Source organism: Takifugu rubripes, chromosome 11, assembly GCF_901000725.2.
Source record: "Takifugu rubripes chromosome 11, fTakRub1.2, whole genome shotgun sequence".
In the NCBI taxonomy this organism is placed as follows: Eukaryota; Metazoa; Chordata; class Actinopteri; order Tetraodontiformes; family Tetraodontidae; genus Takifugu; species Takifugu rubripes.
Genome location: NC_042295.1, coordinates 12,801,530 through 12,826,471, shown reverse-complemented (window position 1 = coordinate 12,826,471; position 24,942 = coordinate 12,801,530). Strand labels below are relative to the sequence as shown.

Sequence of the window (24,942 nt, the reverse complement as noted above, 5' to 3'; positions counted from 1 at the left end):
ACCCCCCCCCATCCAAGCCTCCACCTTTCCTTCGCTTGGCTCAGACTTTGTGGATGTGTGGAATGGTGGGAGTGTGAGGGGTCGAGAGCTGAAGGGTGTTTTGGGGCGGGGGGTTGCTGCCACATGTCCCTGAGTGGCAGACTCTTGGGCCGGCCTGTTTGTTTAGCCTTTCCTCGCAGAAATACTTCGCACATCATACGGAAGAACGACGAGAGCAGCCGAGACTCTGAGGGCTGAGCAGGAAGTGGAAGCGGATTTCGGATCACGCCAGTGACGGCGTCACGGTCGCGCACGGTGGACATGGCGTGAGATGCCTGAGATGCCGTGAGAGCAAAAACACACAAACATCCAGAATACTTCAATGCAAATACTGGGGATGAAAAATGAAGCAACTAAAATGACTTTTCCCATCTAGAAATGACGGCAAAATCTAGTTTGTTCCCTTTGATTTTGTTGTGAACATTACTGTCATTAGGTGGCATTTTGCCATACAAACTGAAATCAACCCCCCCCCCCCCCCCCCCCCATACAGACAATATAATCATTCATTCATTATAAATATGTACGCTGGCATATGTTTTAGCTATATTTAGACTGTTTGCACACCTACATCGTCCAGTTCTAAAACAAAGGGTTGGTTCAGCTTGTTGCCAGGGGTTGGCAAGCTAATTTATGATCACTCTCGGGACAAACTGGGCCCCTGCAACTATTAGATTTCCTTATTTCAATATTCTGCAGGACGGATGTGAAGCTTTAGCCGACCAGATGTGGCCCGCAGGCTGCAGCTGAAGATCAAGACTTCTTATACATCCACGATATTAAATGAGAGCTGGAACCAAAGACTCGGTGTAACAGCGTCTGAAACTACCACGGAGCTGTTGAGCACCACTGTCTGTCTGCGCTGCAACTTTATCAGCGCTCAAAGCGGTTCAACAGTTCATGAGACAACCTGAAACGTGTTTTGTCTTTACTGTAAAACGTTAACTTTACTGCACCACAGCTGTTCCCCATCGCCGTAAATGGCTGTTCCCCGTGACCTTTGGCGACTCCAGCCATTCCTGAATAACCTTTCCCATAAGCCAGTAACAGGTCATGGCAGGTTCCTGCCTCTGGCCTCAGCGGTGTCCATGCAGAAGCTGCCATTGATAAGTAGGAAACAGGAGGTCAGAGAGGTCAGGTTTGATATTGTGCCCCTGCTCCCTGGCAAAACAAAATAAGAAAATATTTGCACAAACAGGAGGTTTTGAATTTCCTAATTATTGGAAACACTCGTTCCCGGAGGCACGGTGGCATGGCGGCATTACAACGAACAAAAGCTTCATGAATGTAAACTCACAGACAAATACCCAAGCAGTCACCTATTAATGGAGTCGAGGCTTCCCTCCAGCAAGGTTGGACGCACCATAATAGGTAGCTAGTTTATGGACCTTTGCTCCCCAAATGTCTACCATGTTGCTAATTGCGTGCATCTGTGGCTAGTGTTTTTGAAGTTTAGCTTCAATTGCAGCTGTCCGTTTCATTTCCAGCAGCCTCTGGCTAAAGTTATCATACCTTAAATGGAGCCGTGCAGACGGGTACGAAGGGGAAAATTCTTAAAATAACTTAGCAGGAGCGCAGATATTCTTCATCGGGGATGTCAGGGTGCACCTCCAGCTTCCTGCAGACCTTAACAAGTAGCTACTTTTAAGCTAATTTAATGTAGAGCCGGTTTGGTGTATGTCGACCTTCGACCTCCTGTTAACGATGGAAGTTTTTTATGAGAGAGAAAGAAACTGACGGTATTTTGTGACCCAGGTTTGCTACCCCCCAGTAGCCCGATTATGCATCATTTGTGAAGCTGCTTTGTCCTTTCACGCAGCGCCTATCGAATTGGTGCAACATCTGGTGAGATTCCAGGACAGATTTGAGTTTTCAGATCATCGAGCTAATAGGTCACCTCTCGTCTTTGGCGCTGTTGGATCGTCTTTGTCACACCGCTCACGTCCTCGGAGTAAAACATTGTCTTTTAATGAGGCCGCTGCCATTCGTCAAATATCACCGCCATCGAGTCCAGAGGTTAATGACGGCGGCACCATCCGTCTCCAGCTGGACTCACTATAGACGATGCATTCAGGTGTCCTAATATCCATTTTCACATCGGTGGCGCTGTTATTCCCGCTTGTTAGCACATTGATTAAAATCCTCTTTGACCTTGTGTGCCTTCGTCTACTGTTGGTTTGCTTTGGCAGAAGTCGTTTTAAATCTCGATGGGAAATGGATGTAGGTTGTTTAAGCGCGTGCTCGTAAAATCTCAGCGACAAGTCTTTTTGTGTTTGTGTATATCAGATAACCTCCAGCCCCACCGCTACACGGTGTCTGCGCCGTGCCATCAGAGGAGGGATCAGTGCGACCGCGTACACCACTGAAACTCGATCTTGAGTAATTGTCCGGCTAAGGCGAGGGATTGACCTCGCCATGAACCATATTTTCTGAAACAACACTCTAGCTAGCTTTAAAATAGCCTCCCCCTTCAGGACGGGAGCGGCCTGTGAGGAAGCCCGTCATCAACGTTTTAGTGTAACCAAACAAAGCCCGTGCTAATTTCATTAGCACTCTCTTATGTCCTCAGCGTGCAGATATGGTAACCCCCCCAGACGCGTTCTTTCAGTTGGCTATGACATCACAGGCGAGCAATGTGAGGCACGAGTTGATCTGGACAGGAACAGACTCAACTCAGAAACTTGAGCTCGTTTCCTCAGTTATTAACTCCACTGAATATCTATCTATTTATTTATATCTGTCGATCTATCATTTTAATTGGATGTCTGTCTGAAACTACTACTACTACTACTAATAATAATAAGAGCAATAATTAAAAATGTATTTATAAATGCTCATAAATGCTTGAATCCTTCTCTTCATTCCAGATCCCCCAGGGTCCAGATTTGCCCGTCCGGGTCCCTGTGCCAGTGTGATGGAATCAGACAGATGCAGGATCTGGCAGATCATGGTCCTATGACATCATGCAGACTGAGCAGACTCCCTGCAAGAAGCAACTGACAGCAGAGTAAATCAATTCTCCTCCTCAGCGATATGAGCTCTGACCAGAACGTTCAGGAAGAAGGTCCTGTGGCCTCCTCTGTTGCTACGGAGGCTACCCAACGGCCCGTTTGACCTTCACCTGTAAGTCCCTGCAGGCACATTTAGGGTGACCAGTTATCAACAGTTATCTGACAAAAGTGTATACACACTGCAAGGCTGATGCAGGGTTGAGTATCATCTCTTGACAGACGGGGCAAAAGTGCAGTGGTTTTTACCTTTTGATATTCACTTAAACTTTGGCCAAATCAATGAATTGAAATACTTTATTACCCACAGCTTCAAAGATATTGTTATATCGCCAGCTGTGGTTATTGAATACCTGAAATCAATACACAAACGCAAACATTTTCATTGAACCGTAGTTAAGCCCTGATTGTAATATTTGGTAAAAGAGCGCCACCTGCTGTTGGATGTAATGTCTCCTATAAACTGACGTTTTCCAAAGTTTTGAATTTTTTTTTCTATTTATTAACTACTAAAACAAGCTAAATTAGGTAAAAAGAGGCACTTTTTATATCTAAACAAATAAAAGTGATGGATTTAACAAATTATAAAAAGAAATTAAAAACAACAACAGAATTATGACATTATGAAATACCAGTCAACCCAACAACATATATGTTGTTATTCCAGATCTCCATTCCAGGAATACTGCTCGTGACAAAAAGCAATAATACTTGTAGGTCTACAGATAACCAGCAAATGATCAACATTTGAAAATGTTCCGTCTCCCCAAACACCTCATTTTTAGCCTGATGAACATCATTTCTTCCTTCCAGATTTATGCAGTCGTCCGATGGTGGAGGAAAAGGACAGAGGTGACCTCGGGGCGTCTGCGTCTGTGGCAGGAGCGGATGCAGGTGCAGAGGTCGAGTTCTGGGCCTCCGCTGGCGATTCGCCTGTCTTTAAACTGGCAACGCGGGTCGTTTTAGCATGAGCGAATTTTCCTGCAGACCCGTCCAGAATGGCTTTTCCAAGGCCTTCCAGGTGGGCCTGGAATGTGGAGATCTGTTGTTCCAGGGAGAGGAAACTCTCCTGCACCTTGTCAAACTGCAGGGACAGAGGTGTGTCACTTCTGCTGATTTTGCCTCCTGGGCGCTCATTTTGCCACTTACCTGCTCGATGTTGGACTGAAGCAGCAGCTCGGGCCACACTGACTCGGCGCTGCTGCAGCTCCAGCTCATGTGGTTGCTGATGTGAGTGTGGCTCCAGGTGAGCTCCTGCGGAAAGACCGCTGACTCAGCTGCTGGTTCAGAGAGCATCAGGGGTTAAGAGTGGTCACAGGAGGTGCTTACCTGCAGCAGCTGGGTGCTGTCGTTCAGGTGAGTCTGGCAGCTCTGAAGTCTTTTCCCATAGTGACACATGACGGTGGACAGAGTCTTCCCCAAATACGGGATGATAGATACTGCGTTAGCTGCCATGACGATCCCTTTCTGGTAAAGACAACACTCAGCCTGCTCACCTCTGCGTCAGTGCCGGCCGATGCCAGGTCCTTGTGTCCTCGGTTCTCTTGTTTGCTGAGCGTCACTCCCGTGTGCAGCAGCTCCAGCCGAGCCCACAGGCCATCGAGTCCTTCCAGCATGTCCTTCACACTGGCCTCAAAGTCCGCCTGAACCTGGAGGAGACTAACAAGGGAATCTGTCCTGTCAGAGAGGAGTGTGAGAGAGATTATTACCGTAGTTCAGTGTTTAGTTCCCAGGAAAAGCAGTCACAGGCTGCTGACCTCACCTCTGCTGCAGGTAGCCGCGGATGAGCTGCACTTTGTCTGCTGCTGCAGAGTTACGGTCCATTTCAGCGAACTCCAGCGGAGAGGACACGGCCTGCAGACGGACGCAAAGGGATCGGATCAGAGAGACATCTCAGCAGCACTTGGTTTCCATAGAAATGAAGGTATAATTGTAAGGGTTAGTTAGCCCAGCACCAACACAGAATAACAACACAACTACACAGATACAGAAGCAGCTTTGTCTCTGTCCTGTTTTGCCGTTGAATTCATGGAAAAATAGTTTGGATGGTCGTATGAAGCCACTAAAAACCGACATTGTTGTGTGAAAAGAGAGGATGGGATTGCATGCGTGGATCTACATGGAGACTCACTTGGAGCCTAGAGAGGAGAGCCTTTATGTGGGACACGCCGGGGTCTGGCAGAGGTTCCTGAAGCACACACAGAAGCAGGCTGTCAGCCAGAGCGAGGGCCAGAGGAATGCTGTGGTCTGGGCGCTTTGACAGGGACGTCCTGGAGGGAGAAAGAGGTGACGCTGTGTGTTAGCTCGCACACAAACAGTACCTGAGCGAAGCGGCCTTTATTGGAAACCTCAAAATCAGATCTGCACCGTAGCTACTGAAAATATCAAAGTGAGGCACGTATGAATGAGCGCATAGAGGTGAAGCCTCACCGTAGAAACTGGTCTTTCCTGTTTCCACTCTCATCCTCCTGCTGCTGCCTCACTGGAGGCGCTCCTGTGAACTGAAGCAAAGTCACAGAATAAATCACACTTCATGGAGAAAAGCCGCGGCAGCTCTCGGCCCAGTTTGTGGCCGCACTGACCTGCTTCTGGAAGCAGCACTTCAGGAAGTACACGCAGCCTCCCAGCCCCAACCACAGCAAACACATCACGAGGAGCCTCCAGCACACGTAGAGCAGCAGCAGAGAGGGCTGCAGAGGTGCCTCCGCCTGAAACACCGACCACACCACAACCACCAGGGCAAAATGGTGCCATTCCTTCCAGGGTGGCAGCGAGCTGAGGGTGTGTGGCCAAGACGTTTCCTGTGGCTGGGGAACCGCCAGTGTTTGGTGGGCACTACTGAAGGGGCACGTACAGGTAGAAGCGTGATTAGTGAAAGAAGAATGAGAAACAGATGTGGGACATAAAAGGAAAGAGAGCGCAGATCTCTCCAAATGTAATCCCAGATCAGCCTACCTTTGTAGTTGGTGCCTTCCTGCAGGTTCAAACTCCTCCATCCATTCAGAGTTGAACTCCGAGCCACCCCGCCCCTCCCGGCCCGGACCCCCCTCACACTTGGGACTGACTAGACTCTTACGAAGCATCTGAGCGGCACAGACATGTTTGCTGAAACTGCAACAGAAAGCACTCAGTTGGATGATTCAGCGTACATAGTGACTGATGTTTCCTCCAACACGACGGGCTTGTCAAACTGGATTTGCCATTTTTTTAGTAGGAATGATACACAAAGGTGTTGAGGAGGAGCCCTGCAGCAACACCCCAGCAACAGTCACTTCATCACCGACTGTATGATGACTGCCTGCTGCTGTTTAAATACAGCTAAATGCCTCCAAAAAATGAGCTTATTTCTAATCCTGACGGCTCAGATATGACTGAGACTGGAATCACAGCATTACAATTATGGCTGCTGTCAGTCTCGTTCCTGGAAGTCTGTACTTGTCTTAACTGGAACAATGCTGCCATCTAACAGCCAGAGGAGGAATTTCACCCAGAACTTAAATCCAAAATTGAGCAAAGCCTCCTTTCTTCTTGGTTTACAACACAAATGTTACACTGTATCATTTGCCAAATCTCAAATAATCGCATTAGCTAAATAACATCGATTTAGCCCAAGGTATTTTAGGATTAGCAGTCAAATATTTTACACAATGTTCAAGTTTTTATCCTAGTAGTTGAACACTGTGGCTTTAAATAGCTTTCAGCTGTTATAGCCACAATTGTAAATTGGCCAATTTTAAGCAGTAGGTGGAAGCAAAACTTCAGAAACAGGGGAGAGTAATGCATATTAATAGTTAATACAGCCTGCATCAACTGCTTACAAATATCATCGGTGGGTTAAGCTCTAGTCTGCTTACCTTCTTTTTTAGGCGTTTCTGATACAGATGTTTTGGAGTATGTTTACAGTGTCATTTGTCATTTTTGTGGTCAAAAACCCCAACATTGCATTTACCTCTGTACTGTCTTTATTTTCTCAATGAAAACAATACACTTACTGTAACACATAAAACTGTGCTGATCTGTATTAGTTCATCTCCGTGCGGCCACAAGTCTCTTATTTACACGTAGCATAAAAAGGAGATCACGTCTCCCTACAGTACAAAGATGGACATTAGTCACTGCTGGAGAGCCTGGTGATGTCATCAGCCATTGATATTTTCCATGTTTACTCTGACAGAAAAATAAATATTGGATATACTACAAAGTCAGAAACCATCTTTGGGAGATTTGATATGTTCTGGTGTGGGGGCGGCCCATCCAGAGCTCTAATGTTGTCTATCGTCCTTCTGGAGTAACCAGTGTGTAACCATGTGCATATTTATGCGTACAAGCTGCTGAGGTCTACATGAAGGGTGTGTCTGAGGCTCTGCACACTCTCCCTGCACATTTCAAGGTTTCGTGATATGAACTTCGCTCGCGCCGCTGCCGTTGGTGGTCGTTGTGATAATGTACTGAGTGGTGGTTGGTTGACTGGTCGTCTGCTCCTCCAGATGTTCAGCATGGGCCTGCGTCGTGTTCTGGGCAACATTCTGCTTCGTCTCCAGTTCGGTCTGACCCTCAGAGATCACGTAGTGCGTCTGCCATCAAAGGGATAAACACACTTTAAGTGCGATGCATTTGTAATACACCGGGTTGACTTTTGTGTAGAGGAAGATTTTTAAAAAAAAGTTTTTTTTAAAGGCAAAGACGTTTATTTTTACTCACCGTTTTCACCTGGCTGCTGTTGACTCCAGACACAGGTGTGCTTGCCTCAGCTATTACATACTGTGTGTGAGGTAGAGTCATCATCTGGACTTCAGACGCTGCAACAGTGTGGAGTGAGCATATCAGCACGGCACCAACACATCCTGCAGTCATCAACAGCCCGATGTGGGCTTTTGTGCAGTGTAAGACTCACGGTAGCCCCGATAGTTCCAGTTTCCAGGTATGTATGCATGCTGCACCGTGCCCTGCTGCTGGGTGCTGCTGCTCTGCAGATTGTGGCTTTGAGCTAAAGTCACAGGCGTCAGCTGGGAGGGGCTCAACTCCTGATTTGGCTGCTGGGAAGTGGGGCTTAAATCCTGACCTGAGCACTGACAGTGAAGAGATGGTCACGCAAATATTCTTCTAAATCATTAAATCACGGTCAGTGTGAGGATTTACCTGAGTGGACCCTTGTCCAGGACCAGGGGGCTCTGTGACCTGGATCTGTTGCACCTGAATGGAGTGCTGACTGTATCCATGAGGGTCCTGTAGCTGGCTCACATCTACTGTTGGATGCTGGGAGGGCGGTGAGGAAGCCTGTTCAATTCAATTCAACTTTATTTATATAGCATAAATTACAGCCAAAATTGTCTCTAGGCACTTTACACAAATCCAGAGCATGCCCCCCCCCCCCGACAAGCAGCAGTGTCAAAGAGAACCTCCACTACCAGGAAGAAACCTTAAGCAGGACCAGGCTCAACAAATCCTGTTACGAAAGAAAGTTTAATCTGGCCGACAACAGAACTGTCAAAGGCAAAATCTCCTCTGATAAGATGGTTGTAGTTTTCTTTGGTCGGAAAAGGAAAGACACATCACACCTGCAGGCAAATTCAAATATTTGAGAAAGATCTTTTCCGATTAAATCTAATTCAGGAAGCGTGGTGCTAAAAAAGCAACATGGAGCCTTTAAAGATTAGATCTTGAAAACTAACCGGAGCCACCTGCACCACCTGCAGCTGAATGTGTTGTGGCTGGGACAGGCTGCTGCCTGCTGCCTGTGACACAGGAATGTACTGGATCCTCTGGTAATCTCCCTGTGCCGTGCGATAGTCTGTGGTCAGGGTCTGTGAAAGCTCCGTCATAGCCTGGGTCAGCAGGTCTGTGGTCTGTGGAGGGAATAATCTGGAGTTAATACAGCTGGTGGAGATAAAATAACCTTTGATTTTCCATTTGCTATATGTGCAATTGTCCATTTTTCTTACCACTACGGCCTCAGCGGTGGTGCCGTCAGCACTAATGACCGCAGGAGTACTGCTGATCACAGCTGTAGTCAGCGGGGTATGGATGGTGTTGGCGAGAGGGGCAAGCTCTGGGTGCTTCTTTCTGATGTGTTGAACCATCTTGGTCTAACCCAAGAAAACAAGACGGCAAAATGAAATACAGCAAACAGCGCTGCATTTAGGTTTAGACCGGTTGGGATTAGGCGGCTGGGCGCTAACCTTGCTGCTGTACTGTTTGGCACAATGTGGACAACAGACGGGTGCCGTGGCGATTGTTCCGGTCAGCTGGGTGTGCGTGCTTAACATGGGGTCAGGCTCACCGGGAGCAGCTGGACGCAGTTTACGGATGCTGGGAGGCAATTCTGCACCGGGGTGATTCTTCAGTATGTGGGCTTTCCTCTTGCTGGCGCTCTTATACACCTGTGCAAGAAGAATGTGGGCCTCGGTTTTATTAAATAAGTTGAATTATGGACTAGATAAACCATTTATACCCTCAGAGCAAATCAAAAACACAAACCTTGTCACAATACTGGCAGAAGTAGTCCCTGTTAGGCTTGATAATTGGCATTGTTAACTCAGGGACATCGTCAATACGCATCTCTGGATGACGCTTCGACAAATGATTGACCTGTGACGGGGAGGTATTTAAAGTAAGCGTGCTGCGATCCCCTCGGAATAACCAAACCTTGCCATTCCACTCACCAGCATTCCTCTGCGTCTGAATCCCATCATGCATAATCTGCATTTGAACACAAAGCTCTCAAAGTCGGTGGCAGGGGTCTTCAATTTCAGGGCTTTGGAGCGGTGGACTCGGTCGGCTTTCTTAGCCTCCCTGTCAGGATTGTGCATGCGCTGCATGTGCTCCCGTAGCTTATCTTTCCTCTTAGCACCACAAAAGAAAGGAATAAAACAAAAGTCAATAAAAATACTTTTTTTTTTGTTTTGTTTTGTTTTTTACATTTTTTAACATCTCACTTGGCATTACCTTGAATTGTTTGCCACATGTTGAACACAGGAAGTCTTTACGGTCAGAGTGGCGAAGCATGTGTAATCGCAGTTTGTCTGGTCTGCAGAAGGCCTTTTCACAGTGTGGACACTGGAAGATCTTCTCTGAATGGAAGCAGCGCATATGTTTCTTAACCTGAGGAAGACAGCACCGTCAAAATGATGAGTACTATCTTAATTTGCACTCTTAAACAACATTCGACAAATAACTACAGAAAATCTTCTTTGATCTTGAAGTGGGTGTAAAACTTTGGAGTAATTGGAAGCAGATGTAAGACAAAAGTAAGCTGACCAAAACCCCGATCCACAGATACACAGGACCTGGATCAATCGGTACCATGAACGACTGCATTACTAACCTGCATAAAGTCAGTAAATGTCTTCTTGCAGATCGGACAACCAAAGCAGCCGTCCACCGCATGCACCCCTACGTGATCTTTTAGCATTTCCAGCTTTTCGAAGGTTTCCGGGCACAAGATGCAGGAATAGGAGCGGCTGTCTGTGTGCACCAACAGATGGTCCTCTAGGGCCGAGTCACTGATGAAGCTCTTGCTGCAGATGTGGCAGGAAAGGGTGTAAGCGTCCCTGCCGTGCACGCGCAGGTGCTGATCCAGCCTGTCCTTGTCACGGAAGGCCTTTCCACAGTGCGTACACTTAAATGGACGGAAGCACTTCCTGATGAAAAGGTGCTGGAGGGCTGCATTCTGTTACACAAAAGACAACAAAGAGTTGTTGAGAGAATAAAAACGATGGCTTGACACATATTTGAAACATAGGAAGAAGTCGTGCCCAGTGCGTGGTTAGATGCATTTCACATGAGCAATATCAAACTGAGATTTGTTAACTACATGTTGCTGCCACCCCACCTACCTGCACATCCATCTTTGAAGGAAGCACAGATTGAGGAAGAGAGACACACTGTTGTAAAGCATATCTGAGGCTCCTCCGAGACATGGTAACAGGTCTGTAATATTGAACTGGGAACTCACCCGTATCCTCTTGGCACGGCGTATATCCTGAGATGTGAGCTGGGACTCTGACTGGCTGCTCTGTGCAGGGTCCTCCTTCATAGGAACTTGCAAATCTGTGTCAGCGAGCAGGGTGACCGACTCTGGGACCGGTACCCCTTCAGCTGGTATAAGCTGGCTCTCCACCTCTGCCACCGCCTGGACCTCCGGCTCCATCTCTACCACTTTTGGTCCATTCTTTGACCCCTCTACCTGCTCCTCCAGTGGCTTCTCAGGCAACTCCAGTGTCTCCTGCTTGAAAATGGGTAATAAAGAAAAAATATTTTAGCATATTTAGCATAATCTGTCTTGTTTGCCTGCCACATTATGGCAGCTCTTCAGTTTGTCTTAACTAAAAATATTCTTCAAAATTGTTTTATTCTAAAATAAGTGTAGCTAATGCCCCTTGGCTAACTCTTGGGCAATAATGTGGTAAATCATCATCATCCAAGTATCACCCAAATTGCCCTTACTGCCGTTTTGTCCCCACTAGGTTCTAACGGTGGATCCAAGCATAGAAATTTAGGAGGACGTCCGGGTCTTCTTCCGGTCCCAAATCTCCGCCTTCCTCTTCCTCTTCCTCTGGATCTGGGAGAGGAGAGAGCACAGTCATTACGCGAACCCTGACATGACCGGAAATAAGTAATCAGAGAGAAAAAAACAATGTTTTACTTGGTAATCGAGTTTAACTTTTCATCGTGCATGTTGAGATGTAGCTGCAGTTGTTCCGAGCTCACAAAGCGCCGATTACACTCATAACACGGCCAATTCTTCTCCTGCTCCCGCAGTACTGAAAGAAGGGCACTTGTTAAAGGGAAATAAGCGATCACAGCAGCTGAAAATTAAATTCTGGATAATGCAGACAGAAACCTTTTCTCTCTTCTTCTGTAACATCATGGATCTTCTGATTGACAAACTCAGCGTAGGACGCTGCGTACCACACCTGCAGAAGGCGATACCATGAGGGAATGCATGAGTAGTACAAACTTCATCAGTGTTTCAGAGGTGTTGATACTGACCTTGAGCTCCTCCTTGGGTTGGATGTTCTTAATGGTTGTGTAAAATATCTCTGAGCCATACTGATAGGCTACCAGATTCTGTTCAAGATGATTCTGAGCAGGCCTCACAAACATCATCCAGTTGCAACGTTCCTCGTCAGAAAGCTCCAACCACAGGTCGTTGGACTTCTCGATGTCTTTTTCTACATCCAGCTCGCAAAGCTGACGAAGGAAGGAAAGCCAGACTACTCAGATGTAAAAAATAAATACAGATTCAAGAAAGTAATTTGAAAATAGATGTTTGACACAATCAATATGTCTAAGATAAGAAATAATGAACAGCGATTTACTTTCAGATGAATGTAGTGTTCCTGCAGTTCACTCTGAGGGACCAGGGGCCCCTCTACAGGACCAAACTGCGTACGCTTTGGAATGCGTCTCTTGGAGAACACCCCACCAAGGAAACGATCAATGTAGAGGACCAGAGGGAGACTGGCTCGGGCCTTGGTCATCACCGGCCGGTTTAGTATGGGGTGCAGAGGTCCGTGTTTCAAACACACAGACGGGTTGGCAACATTACACTCTTCACACCCTGAAAATCCACAAAAAAGAGTTGAATTTGCAGCATTATTCCTTCTCATAAATGTTAAAGAGTTATTGTGAGTGAATTTTGGCTAATTACTCACAGAGGCTGTGAGGGTTGAATGACTGAGGCTCTCGAGGTTCCCAGTCATCCATCTCCGAATCCTCCTCCTCATCTTCCTCAGAATCATCTGTAGTGTCTGCGGCGCTGAGCGGACAGTTGGGGGGATCTTCCATATTAACCATGGAGGGGAGTGAATTAGACACAGCCAGCGGCTCCTGAATGTGTATCATTTCACAAAGTTGACACTCAAACATCTTATCTAATTATCTTTATTTTTTGCTCCATTGTCAGACACACTACCATGGAGTCAAATGTGTAACTAAAACAGACGTCTTTCACCTGGGAAACTGGCTCCAGGAGAGCTTGTGGAGCATCTGTAACATTGCTCAGAACATGTAAATTGGCAGCATTCATGTTCTGTCCACTGGGCAGCAAAACTGTGACCTGAAGAGAAGTTTAGATAATGTTAATTTTCAGAAATACCAGCAGACACATGAGTAAAGTGGTAAGTTACCTGTTGGGTTGTACCATCCTGCTGAATGTATGCCACCTGTGGCTGATCAGTAAATACTGCCTGAACAAAAAAAAAAGGTTAAATATGGTAGTATTAGCTGACCCTGCAGGTCATTGTCCACAGGTCTATAATTCTACATATTTATATACAGCTCACACATTTGAAACTAATTTAAATTACATTTTAGTTATGACTTATGAGCCAATTCTTGTAAACCCCTTCCTTACCTGAGTGCTATCAGCAGGATGTATGTAGACTAATGTATGTTCTCCAGACTCTACAGAGGTAAAAGAGTTCCCATCTGCGGTGTAAACCACCTGCTGCTGTCCCCGATCTGCCTGTTCGCCACTGTAGACGATCTGGGCAACTGTGCCACCTTCAAAATGCACCTGCCACACACATACACAGATTAGCTCCTGATATAGTCTAATTTGGATGGACTTGTGTCCATGGATAATGTTACTATAGACATAATTTGCTAAAGGCTTAATGATCTATGATGCAACACTCCATATAATTCTTTGGTTGTGCATCAACTGTTGAGATACTCCAGCAGACCTGTGTGCCATTGTCTGAATCACTGTTAGCAGTCGTGTTCCACACAGCAGACGGTTCCTGTTTGGTCTCCATGGCAACCGAGTGCCAAGCAGAAGCCAACCACTTCACCTATCACTTCAATCTGTTGATAGGGACGCCTGTAATGCACAAAAGCCAAGAGGAATTGGGTAGTTTTCATGTCAGTAATGGGGAGTGAAAAGCTGTTAGTTCTGCGACTTGCTGTGTCGTGATACTATGAAAAAGGGGGGGAAAAAAAACCTGCAACCTAAATATGTATGATCTGAAATGACGTAAATGTTTACCGGCTAACTCAATCAAAATCATATAATTGCACCGTTTGTGGCTGATTGGAACAAAAAGCAGCGCAGCAGCCATTTTAAGAAAGTTTCAACCTTCACGTGGCCGCTGCAGATATTGTGGGTTTTCGGTAACATTTGACAGGACATGAGCTCCAAAATAAAGCAGCATGTCACCGAGTGCAGCGGCCACACAGGACTCAGCAGGGGGACCAAAAAAACGCGGCCCCCGTTTGCTCGTCAGGCCGCCCGGGAAACAGCATCTAAATATAACCCCACATCCACACAAAACCCGCCGTGCAACACCGCCACTCTCAATTACTTCCGAAACGTATTTCGGAAAATTATTAATAAATACATTTCCCCCTATTTCCACCTGCAGGTTCCCGGTCCCAACTGGACCATACCACAAAAAACAACGGCATAGAAACCCGGGCATTCGCTGCACCGCACCATTAGCCTTACGGCCACATATTGTCAATGTAGGGCCTACCCAGCACCGAGGTGTGTCTTATCATGCTTCGGGAAGTTTACTGGTTTTGTGATTTTTGCCATACGTGTTTTTTGTGCACTATAAAGCAGAAGAAGTTGGTTAGACCCACCCGTCTCTTCAATCTAGATGAGCCCAGCCCTTCAAGTCTACAGTGAATAAGGAAGAACGGGCTCCATTTTGGGTGGGACTACCAACAACAACCGCATCCGAAGAGACCGACGGAAAAAATATAGTTTTGACGCGGGTGTAACAGAGCTACGATAACACGTACAATTACTTTATCCGAAATAAAAGACGAGCGAGCAACTGGGCTGTGGAAGTGGCCGATGAGCAGTCAACAGATTTTTACATTTTAAGAGAGGCGTATAAGTTGTTCTTACCTCAAAATGGTAGCTGCAGAGATGGCTACATTGCATATATTAACATAATCTGCCTAGTAACAGGACGGAGCTATCTGATTGGTCGTTATTTACTCCATGGGGGAAACGATCTAATAGTTTTAATCTTTCGTTTAGTAAAAAAGTGGCTCGTGTATATATACATGTGTGTGTGCAAAAATATAATTAAATTGCATTTCAGAGAAGTATTCCTCCTTATGTTGGAAAACGTGTTAAATCGAGTAAGCCTTAACAATGTCAGTGGCCAATCAGAAAAAAGATATCGGAGTCATCCAATTGAATTAAACCCGTAGCCCGTCTTTTAGTGCCGTCTTTTAACAGTTTTAATAGTAGGAACTGCATTTATATTGTTCTTATCTGCGTCGAAATACACACATATGGGAGAAAAAGATGTGGTCAAGCGCAATAAACTTTACTCGTCCGAATTAAAATGCGTGTTTTGATTGTACTAGATTTGTGTAAAAATAAATATCTTTTTTTTTTTAAAAAATCTACAGACTGCCTCAAATAAAAGATCTATTCTTTGAGGATTGCGTTTTAAAGTAAAATTCAATATTTCAATTCTCCTGCCCAACGTTGCTACCTAGTGGTCACCGTGAGGAACAGCAACAATCACGATTCAGTCTTGGGGTTAATTTTGATATTTACGATTTCTTAGATTTGATAGGTTTTGTCTACCTTGTAGTGTATGGTTACATGGACATCATAATTATTTCTCAAATTTGTGATAAAAAAAATCGAGAAAAACTAAAGTAAGGTGCAATCAGGACCTTTTTTTTAGGCGATACTGGTTCTGAAAAGTATTGTCTTTTTTTTTTTAACCAGACAGTAAATTGAAGTTTGTGTTTCGTTCTTGATCCATATTAAAACAACAACAACAACATTGTAGCAGCAACAATAGAGAGAGGGGCTGAGATAGTGGTCATTTATGGCCTGTGAGGATGTGATAAACAAAATTCCAGTCATATTTGAAATACAATCTGATGTTTCTGGTGTAGATATATTCTTTTTCTATACAAAAAATACACCGTATTTTTCATCTTAATAGCATTAATGAGTCTTTTATTTATTCATTTTTATTTCATTAAGTTGGTCAGAACGGATTCAATTACTAATATAGGACATGAACTTAAAGCTCTGGAAATGTCAAATATGTTGGAAGTTACCTTTGGTATCAAAAACAATCTTTATTTCCTATTTTATTTAACTTTATTCATATAAACTGGATAAAATTTGCAGAAACATCAATTCAACATCAATTCAATATTTAATTGCTTATATAATATTTGGAACAGTCTTTCCCTATGGTTATGTGTAGGTGACGTCACCATCGCGAAGACGTAATTTCCGGTCCAGTAACGCGCTTGACAGCTGATCGCCACAACGGGATGTTTAGTGTATGTTGCTTAGGGACATAATAGGGGTCAATTTGAAAAAAAACCATTTAAAACACTAGTGTCCCTGCTGGCTCGTTTGGGTTTTGTAGCCTATAACGATGTAGCTCGGTTCCATATATATTTTTGATGAAATTACAACAAAATTGTCATGGTAGCGTAATTTGGAGAACGTACCCTGGGGTTCTAATCTCATTTGCAGAAAATATGGTGTCATTCTGCAGGGATTATCCTTATTGTAACAAAAGCATTTTACCGAATGATGTGCACTGTGTGCGCACGTTCGTCCTGGGTGCCTTTACCACATGTGTCCACCAGATGTCGCTTGCGCCGTGTGCCTCCCACATTGATGGGAGGAGGAGGAGGAGGCAGCGGAGCAACGGCAGCACTGACACACTCGGTCGGATCCACACTTCCAGAGGAGACCCGCATTCAGTCTCCCACCAACGTCCTTCTCTCCAGCTCGGGTAACAAAACAAGCCGAGCGGGAGTCCTTCCGCTCTGTGGAAGCGCTTCTGCAGGACTTTATTCTCCAGAGTATCGCCGTTCAGCTGTCGGGATACAAGTTTATTCAGAGTCGCAGAACCGCAGAAAAATGGGTCCGGTCTCGGCGATATCTGTCCTCGTTCTTGGCATTGTGGTGCCAGCGTTGGCCGGTTATATTGAGGTAGGTAATGCGATGTTTTGCGATTTATTCCGGGCCAGATTAAACCCGCATCAACACGAAGTGTAGGCGAGGATTATTTTGGCCTGGTGTTGCGCTTTACGCGCAGCTGTTACTTTATGTAAACCCCGCTAACGATCCCAGAATTTGATCCATATGTACTGTAAAATCCTTAAGCGAGTATAATAATTTACAAGCGCTGAAGGCTACCTGCGGATTGAACCTTTAAAAATGGTCCAAAACGTCCTAATAATGGTGAAGTTACGTGCGTAAACACTGTGGAGCACTGATTGCAGTCGTGGTTCAGAGCTGAGGGTGTTTGAAATAAGACTCAAATCTGCTCGCTGCGGAGAAGTGAAAGAAAGTGTGTTTTCATCGGGCCTGTGGGGACACATGGAACCACAAACACAACCTGTTCTCACCTCAAACCTGTTTGAGCCCTCACCTAATCATTTACCCTCAATTTAACGCGCACACGCCTCTTGCTCTGTGTGTTTGTTAATGCTTCCTTTTTAATGTGAGGTTTTTCTTTAATTTTCTTCTGGAACAGTATAAAACCAGCTCCCCGCAGTCCCAATTGTTTCCCCCCAACACACACACACACACACACACAGCATACCTGATGTCCTGTTTTACTGGCTGGCCAGCAGTCATTGTCCCTCGACTCCATACCATACCGGTCTCGGTTAACAATGGCACCATTTTGAATGCATCCCCCCATCCCTCCCCTCCGAGCCCACCGAAAGGGTAAACACAAGGGTTCCTGCTCAGTGTTAAAACAGCCATGACAAAACACAGGATGATGCTTCTTGGTGGTGCCGGGTATAGGCAGGTGGGTTAAAGGGGGAATATTTCTGTCTCTTGTTTGGGACTTTGGGAATTCAGCCATTTTGGGGCAGAATTGGCTGCTGCTGCAAAGGGGCAAATAATGACGATGTCCCCAACAAACTGCTGATCAGTGATCGGCTCCTCAGTCGGCCCCCCTTACCGCACAGACGTGCTGATCAATACCGCACAGACTCCCACCACATGATTAATGGATGGATTCGATGCATTTTCCTGATCAGTCGTCCAGGTTAACCTGAGCTGGCTTCTGTCTGCTTCGTGCTGACAATTCTTTGGGCCAATGAAGAGAAACCTTAAAACAGATGGTCAGAGCTTTTGCAAATTCTCAATTACTCGAATCGCATCAAACAAAAACCATCTTGCCGTTGTTTGTGTTTCGGGCCGCTGGTGCGTGCAGGCCCGGCCCAGTCGGTGAGCTCACGCACCCGCCGCTGAGGCAGATACTGCTGTGTTGACGTGCTGGCTGCACTTGATCCCCTGGACCTTGAGCTTGACTTTGCTCACCGTTGAGGGCTCCTGAGAGACACACTTGGGGACGGTTGATTATTTCCAACCCTGTCCTTGGTCGGCTCCTCTCCGGGTGTGATAACCTGGGCGTCGGTGAGCCGTTGGCTCTCTTTGTGGTGCAGATTCTTCCTCTCTGTGTTTAGATGGCAGCTTCAGCTGTGTAAACGCTTTTGTTTTGGCACATAGGTCAGATTCTGATTTCTGTTTCTTCAGCTGTGTGTCCCTTCTCTTCTAAACACATTTGTGTCACCAGAGGCTTTTCCCTGCTAATTTCCTGCTCTTTAGTTCAGTTTTTATCTCATCTAGCTCATGTATCTCATCCCGCTTCTTATCCACAGTAAACAGGTATATAGCAGCTATTGTAAAAAAAAAAATAAAAAAAATCTGTGCCTGTTTGAATTGCATCACACTAAGGGTTTTACTGGATTAATTTAATAGGGAATATCTAGGACAGCTGCCTTCAGTACATTTTATTCTCTGCTGAGTTAAGCAGAGATTATCAATGCACTGAATGAGAAAATCCTTCCTCAGAAAAATTTGCTTTGAACCACGCCGCAAAGAGCAGACATCCACTTAAAACTCCCGCAGATTAACAAAGCCTCCATGCCAGTAGGGGGCACTAGTCTGTGTACACTATTCAGGAAGGCTATAGTCACACCAATGCAGCGTTGTACTATTACATATGAAAGCTTTAGTTTCTTCTAACAGATATGTTCCTGCATGTCATTGAACGCACCATCGCATGTTTTAAACTTTGTGAATCCGGTGTCCCTTCTCTTGCTCTGCTATGCTGAAATTAAACAGCCAATCGTCCGGTTGGTGCTCTCCTGGATGCTGAAAAATTGTTATTGCTAATGTCAGTGATGTCAAATAAAAAGTGTCCACCCAGAAATAAGGAGAAAATCAAGAAGGGGAAATCAAAAAGCAGGATTTGTGTGTGTCGATATTAATGTGGAGGTCCTGTGTACTTTCACTTGTGTTGGCTGTGGATAGGGGCTGTTTCTAGTGCACAATAGCCTGAGAATGAATGCCCTCGGCTGGCTGTTATTGTCAGGGTGGGTGCTGTAGAGCTGTCTGGTTGCAGGGCTGAATGGATCCCTATGAGGGGCTTTTGTGTGGCTCTGAATAGCTGGGAAAGCCCAGGCTGTTGTAACCATACAGAGGTGATCAAGATACCGAGCAGAAGCAAAAGAAAAGATGGACATTTCACGCCTGGGCAAGACTTAAAAAACAGTCATCTGATTTGATCTTTCAACGCGTCTTTGTGGCTGGTGGCATCCATAAAGCCCCCTGAGTGTTTCCTCTCTTGCGTCTAAGCTGTCAAGGCTGCTTTCTTGACCTCCCCACTTTGCCATGTCAATCAAGTTAAAGGCCATGGCGTGTGCACCATCAGACAAGGATCGGCCTCACTCACCCTTGGATTGGTAGATTAGCACCTAAACCCTTGCTTTCAATTGTTAGGATAGCCCCCCCCCTACATCCCCTGAATCCTCTTACGGGGAAGAAACACATGGTGCTTATGGATGCGCAAAGGGAAAGGTACTAATCCCAGAGCTCACCCTCCTCTAGTCTTCCCACCGATACTCTTGCTCGCTCCCCCTCCCCCACCCGCCCACACCTGCAGACAACACTCATTTCCAAGCCTTGACTACAAAGTGGCACCGCACCGAGTGAGTCACCTGTGTGCAATCCCAGTGACATTCATACGTGTATGCATGAATAATGGAAGAAAGAGATGTGTGATTGATTGAAACGTAACCCCGTGTCCTCTAGTCTCATCAAAGAGCTCTTCCTGCGTGTCTCCTGGAGCAAAACATGCACACGCTATGAACTCATCCGGAGGATTTAAATATAGAGAGGTCCCAAGGGGCAAGCTTTGTTCTCACAAATTTAGCATTAGCTCCCAGTCTAGCCTCCAATTATCTCAACTGAATCCCCCCCCTCCTCTTACACAACTGTAAATTCATGTTTGTGTGTTTCTGTTTACCACAAAATTACGCGAATGCATGTTTGCATGCTGGAGTCTTCATACACTTCAGCTCATAACATATTTAGTGTTTTCTTCCACCAAGAATTTAGCCACAGTGACTGAGCTTGCCGCTAGCACACCGATGGCTGCACATCATTTAATTGGCGTCCAGCCCTCCTGCCACACGCAGGCCAAATTACAGTCTCACCCTTGTGCAGATGCACTCGGCGCGAACGCCGCCACACCTGAGCGGGCTCGGCGAGGAATGCATAGCCCGGAGTGAAACGGCGCTCACTATTGTGCCGCGAGTGGCTCCTCTCCTCTGATAGCAGCATGAGAGTGAGTCCAGCAGACAAAAAACATTGTGCTGAAGGGACATTATTTTTTAATGCAGAGCCTGATTTAAATTGAGAAGCCAGTCACTGGAGGAGGGTTAAACCCCGTCACCCCTCTGCTGGGGTGACTCGCGTGTGTTCCTGCGGCTCACTGAGTCACTCTCGCTGTTAGATTTTTCTTCCTATGAATAAAATATCTTTTGCTATCTGTGACTTCTGATGGACTCATACCTCTGCCTGTTGGTCCCATCTGCGTCCCCCTCTCAATCCCTGTCGGTGTGGGAGATAGCCCAGATGTGCACCCCCCTGTGTCTCTCAGGTGCTGTTTTCCCCAGACTCACGCGTGGCCCGTGCACAGATTTGTCAGTGTTTTTCTTCCACGCACTGTAAAACAGAATGGAGGCACAATCAAAGAGGCGGTTTATCTGTGCCAGAAACCGTTCCTACTGTTTGCAAGTTCAACCGCACCAGAAACTTACAAGAGCATAAATTACTCGGGGGCTGTTTTTCTTCTTTACTCGGATTTGAACTCATCTTCAGTTGAATCCTTCGCGTCTCCCGTCGAGCATCCGCATCCACATCAGACCAGTTCTTCTTAACTTCAGCGCCGATTCTTTTGAGCTTTGTTTATTTGTTGTTGTATATTCATCTCTGCGAGTGTGTGTGGGCGCGTCTATCTCCGCCTGTGTCTTTCTGTTTGTGTGTCTTTTGCACATTGATGTTCCCGTTTTCTCCTGATACACAGGCGACTCCCTGGAAGTCATCTTTTTATGTGTTTGTGTCTCTGTGTGGTGTCAGGTTTGAGGGCTGCCGCAGTGCTAAATTTTTTTTGTTCTGCGTTAACTTTGAGAGCAATGAAAAGTTTAGCCTGATGTGGTTCTCCTCTACAGTGAAGACTTAAGGAACTTTACACTGCATGAGTGGCAGGATGCGATGCTGCTCTGTGTTGTTGAGCAGCGCCGCACAAATAGTCCATTTGCTGCTGGCGAAAACAGAGCGTGTTAGCTCCCGCCCCCCTCTTTCCTGCTTACTGAGGTTTCTTCTCCTCTCTTGTCTGTCATGAACATATTAACATCTAGCCAAGAACGGAAGCGTGCGGGGCATCGTCTTTTTTATGTTTTATCTTTTTTTTCCTCGGGAGACGTTCGGGGGGAAATGAAAATGTCAAAGCGGTAAGAGATAGAAGCGGCGCGATGTAACGATATACCCCCACGGAGAGGCCTGTGCTGCTGCTGCAGACGCCAGTGCTTCGGTTATATGACGGCCCTGTTAGCCGGTAGCTGGTCTGATACAGCACTTTCTCAAGGAGGTAGTCAAGGACAGGCTGAAGCTCTGTAGGATGTTCAGCTGGGGATGCAGACAGAACACACCCTTCCAGGAAGATTCCATCCTTACTTCAAGCAACCTATTAAAGCGTGTTTTTACGCCCACCCCACTTTCGTTTAATGACTTTTTCACGACAAAACTGCAGCTCCTGAACATTGCGGCCATGCACCTCCCGTCATCCATTTTGATCTGAGATAAAAACCAATCAAGCACTCTGGAGAATCAGTTTGATGAGATACGATTGTAGCTGGAAGCGCAAATCTGTACTCGTCTGCTGTTTTCAGACAAACCCATTAAGAGTCATTTGATCTCCTGCAGCTAATTATAGAGGCTTCTGTGCAGCTTCACCGGACTCCACCTTCCGTTCGACTGCTGCAGTCGCTCATCATCACGTCCTGTCGTCGTGTCTCGGCACTGGCAGCCCGTTTAGCATCATTGCTCCATTATTTTCAGTGCCTGAGGCCGACAGCTGGACACGGCAGCTCAGTCATCAGTCTGTCTCGCCGCTGCCAATAAGCCTTCACTTGGGTTCTGAAGTGTTCAGGGCAAAGGTTTCTGCAGGACAGAGGTGTCTGATTGATGTTGCATCGTAGGATAGATGATTGAAAACACTCACCCTCCTGAGGACTCAGTGACAGCTAAACACATCTATGTTACAAATGTCACTTGGTAGAATTTGGCCCAGAGCATAGCAGGCTAATCTTGTGTCCTGTGGGCCGTCACTAGATTGATGTTTTGAGTCTGCAGGGGTGATACAGGAACCTACACCTCTGAGGTCAGAGCGCAGATTCATTTCAAATCAACCTGGGTGGCCGTGGGAGACCTGGTGAGGCTGGAATCAGACTTAGCTGCTGTTTCACCACCACTGTGTCGGTGTAAAAGTTTTTACTGTAACCAAAACCTAAAGGTTGAGGATTTAATATTTATTTAATATGTTTAATGCGTTACATTAAAGAAAAAAACATACATTACATCTTTACAATAAAAGGTTAAAACAGGCTAATGACCAAAATAAAAACAAACCTCTCTTCATATATTGCAGAAGGATGCTAGGTGTTTTTCCTGATTAATGAGCTCTTATTGGGAGTCTGGGCATGTTAAAATTAGTGATGGCATTAAAGTGATACACCTGCAGCCATGCCAACTCGCGTCATGTCACCGCCTCTCTGGTTAACATTCCTCACACAGGAGCCTTCCTACTCTTTCATGCTGTCAGGTCTGTTGGAAACATCACTTTTGTCCTTGATCTCATTCCTTGGCCTGCGTTTCGCAAGCCCATCTTTGGCTCCTGCACACCCTCAACACAACTCATAGCTGTCATGTGAAGCCCGAATGTGATATTTCCATGTTGTCCTTGAAATGGCTTTCCCTCGCCTGCAATGTCAGCTCCCGCTGAGCCCCCCTGCAGTCCCACATGATATAGACACAGCGGTCCCACTCTTGTCAGCACCTCACTACACACGTGCAGAAAAATTGGATATTTTATTTCCTACTTCTTACTGTGCCACAGTGTCCTCTCTCTCCCCTCCCCTTACGGCTGTTTCCCTCTCGCTTTCCCATTTCCTGCATTCCCTGCTCAACAATTACACAGCCATTAACCAACAGAGTCGAGGCAGCTGAGCGAGATGTCGTTGATGTCTCAGTGCTGGTGGCCTTGCTGAGGTTATCGTTCCTTTATTGAAGCGCCTGTCTGCCTGCCCGTCTGCGTCCTTCACCTGCATGGTGCTGCATGCTAAAGTCAGTTAGCAGAAAACTGAAGAAGCAGAGGTGGGGGTGACAGAAAGAATGAGGAGAGGAGGGTTGCAACAATATTTTTTTAGCAAACGTTGAGTGTGGAAAAGAAGCAAAGTGAAGTGAGCACAGGTCATTTTTTCCTAAATCCCCTTGTCCTCGGAGAGATTAAACCACTCTGCTCCTCCACAGAGCAGAGGCACGTGCCAGTGTTTAATCCTCCTCCTTTTAAATTGCTGAGCGTGCAATACAAAGTGGGGAAAGAGTCAGCATCCGCATAAAGCAGCCCACTGAAAAACACAGACAAGGGGGGTTCAAAACAAGCCCCGTCTAACAATCACTTCAGCTCCAAATGTGCCGTGCGGTCGGTGCCAGAGCCGAGCCCACCGCACACATTTTCCCAGTCAGCTCTCGCTTCTCAAAATGTTTTCTATGTGATGGAAGCATTCCTCCACAGTGACTGTCATACATATCATGTTCATGTCCATCAGCACACACAGGCTGGATGGATGCTCAGTGCAGAGAGGCTTTTAATAAATGGCAGCCATCAGCCAATTTAATCAGGCTAATGTGGATGTTACAGCGGGTGACTTATCTGCTATTTGATCTGCACTCTGCTGCTGCAGGAGGAAGAATGGAAAATGGAAGCAAATATCAAGTGAAGATAAGAAAGACAGTCGATTCAGTGCAGGGGTCGGGGAAATTCCCCAATGAACTGTAATCCTCTCACGAGTGACCCAGCGAATGTCAATAGTCCAAATTACTGAGAGCGTCGCCAGCGTGAAGAGCGTGAACAGTGTAAGCCGAAAAAGGGAAACTAAATCAATCTCTGGTGCAGAAAAGAATATTTATTTCTAACTAAAGAATCTACCATCACTTTTTGGGGGTTTTGCAAAAAGCATTATGTGACTATGTGGGGGTTTGACGTTCCGTCTATTTTTGTCATCAACATCTGGCTGAGTGATGTCAGGAGTGTAATCCGCTCACGGTCACGTGGATGTAAGCCCAGATAGAGAGGAGTGAGAGGGTCACCAGCCAGAGCGGGATTGAGAGAGGGAGGGAGAAACAGGTGGCGAGGAAAATGCACCAGGTGTGGTCGACGTCAGAGGAACTGGGAGCATAAAGAGTTTCCCAGAGTGTGCAGGGATTAAAAGGGATGCGGGATCGAGGGGGTTGTTGATGCAGGGGGCTGTTAGTGGGCAGAAGGGGGAGAACGACTGACCGTCATGACAGCGGCTCTGCAGGAGC

General features: G+C 46.2%; 3 protein-coding genes across 10 annotated transcripts in view; 1 reads left to right on the top strand and 2 right to left on the bottom strand.

Moving 5' to 3' along the window:
* Positions 1-3,329: 3,329 nt before the first annotated feature.
* Positions 3,330-6,884, bottom strand: LOC105417084 (uncharacterized). Of its 2 annotated transcripts, none has more exons than XM_011608618.2 (9): positions 6,003-6,884; positions 5,630-5,885; positions 5,478-5,548; positions 5,179-5,317; positions 4,810-4,901; positions 4,544-4,724; positions 4,377-4,460; positions 4,197-4,301; positions 3,330-4,131 (listed from the first exon to the last, which is right to left on the bottom strand). In XM_011608618.2, exons 1-9 carry the CDS (start codon positions 6,128-6,130, stop codon positions 3,844-3,846), a joined length of 1,344 nt encoding a protein of 447 aa, XP_011606920.2. In that variant the 5' UTR covers positions 6,131-6,884; the 3' UTR covers positions 3,330-3,843. The 2 variants fall into 2 exon arrangements, with proteins under 2 accessions (XP_011606920.2, XP_029699748.1); XM_029843888.1 differs by having other exon boundaries at positions 5,630-5,882.
* A 107-nt stretch (positions 6,885-6,991) lies between these two features.
* On the bottom strand, positions 6,992-14,968 carry prdm10 (PR domain containing 10). Of its 4 annotated transcripts, none has more exons than XM_029843885.1 (24): positions 14,905-14,968; positions 13,736-13,872; positions 13,405-13,566; positions 13,178-13,237; positions 13,003-13,107; positions 12,704-12,878; positions 12,368-12,609; positions 12,039-12,239; positions 11,890-11,962; positions 11,692-11,809; positions 11,493-11,607; positions 11,002-11,274; positions 10,883-10,894; positions 10,372-10,716; positions 9,993-10,148; positions 9,710-9,889; positions 9,525-9,635; positions 9,227-9,427; positions 8,990-9,133; positions 8,720-8,893; positions 8,187-8,324; positions 7,942-8,116; positions 7,749-7,846; positions 6,992-7,621 (listed from the first exon to the last, which is right to left on the bottom strand). In XM_029843885.1, exons 2-24 carry the CDS (start codon positions 13,805-13,807, stop codon positions 7,433-7,435), a joined length of 3,519 nt encoding a protein of 1,172 aa, XP_029699745.1. In that variant the 5' UTR covers positions 13,808-13,872; positions 14,905-14,968; the 3' UTR covers positions 6,992-7,432. The 4 variants fall into 4 exon arrangements, with proteins under 4 accessions (XP_029699745.1, XP_029699747.1, XP_029699746.1 ...); XM_029843887.1 differs by having other exon boundaries at positions 8,187-8,303; XM_029843886.1 differs by having other exon boundaries at positions 11,002-11,271.
* A 1,728-nt stretch (positions 14,969-16,696) lies between these two features.
* The window catches only part of aplp2 (amyloid beta (A4) precursor-like protein 2), a 30,513-nt gene continuing 22,267 nt past the window's right edge, over positions 16,697-24,942 (top strand). For 2 of the 4 annotated variants that reach the window (XM_029843591.1, XM_029843590.1), the window contains exon 1: positions 16,697-16,983. In XM_029843591.1, coding sequence (XP_029699451.1) covers positions 16,912-16,983 — 72 coding nt within the window. In that variant the 5' untranslated portion in view covers positions 16,697-16,911. The remainder of the gene's footprint in view (positions 16,984-24,942) is intronic. The other 2 variants (XM_029843592.1, XM_011608614.2) reach the window with 1 other exon arrangement.

Excerpts from the sequence above, each read along its gene's own strand:
- LOC105417084 (XM_011608618.2), bottom strand. The coding sequence starts at position 6,130 with ATGCTTCGTAAGAGTCTAGTCAGTCCCAAGTGTGAGGGGGGTCCGGGC. Across the intron at positions 5,318-5,477 it reads AGGAAAGACCAGTTTCTACG|GACGTCCCTGTCAAAGCGCC; the intron begins GTGAGGCTTCAC and ends TTCTCCCTCCAG. Across the intron at positions 4,461-4,543 it reads CGGCCGGCACTGACGCAGAG|ACTCTGTCCACCGTCATGTG; the intron begins GTGAGCAGGCTG and ends TATTTGGGGAAG.
- prdm10 (XM_029843885.1), bottom strand. The coding sequence starts at position 13,807 with ATGGAGACCAAACAGGAACCGTCTGCTGTGTGGAACACGACTGCTAAC. Across the intron at positions 9,890-9,992 it reads CATGTGGCAAACAATTCAAG|AGGAAAGATAAGCTACGGGA; the intron begins GTAATGCCAAGT and ends TGTGGTGCTAAG. Across the intron at positions 9,134-9,226 it reads CCAAACAGTACAGCAGCAAG|ACCAAGATGGTTCAACACAT; the intron begins GTTAGCGCCCAG and ends TTCTTGGGTTAG.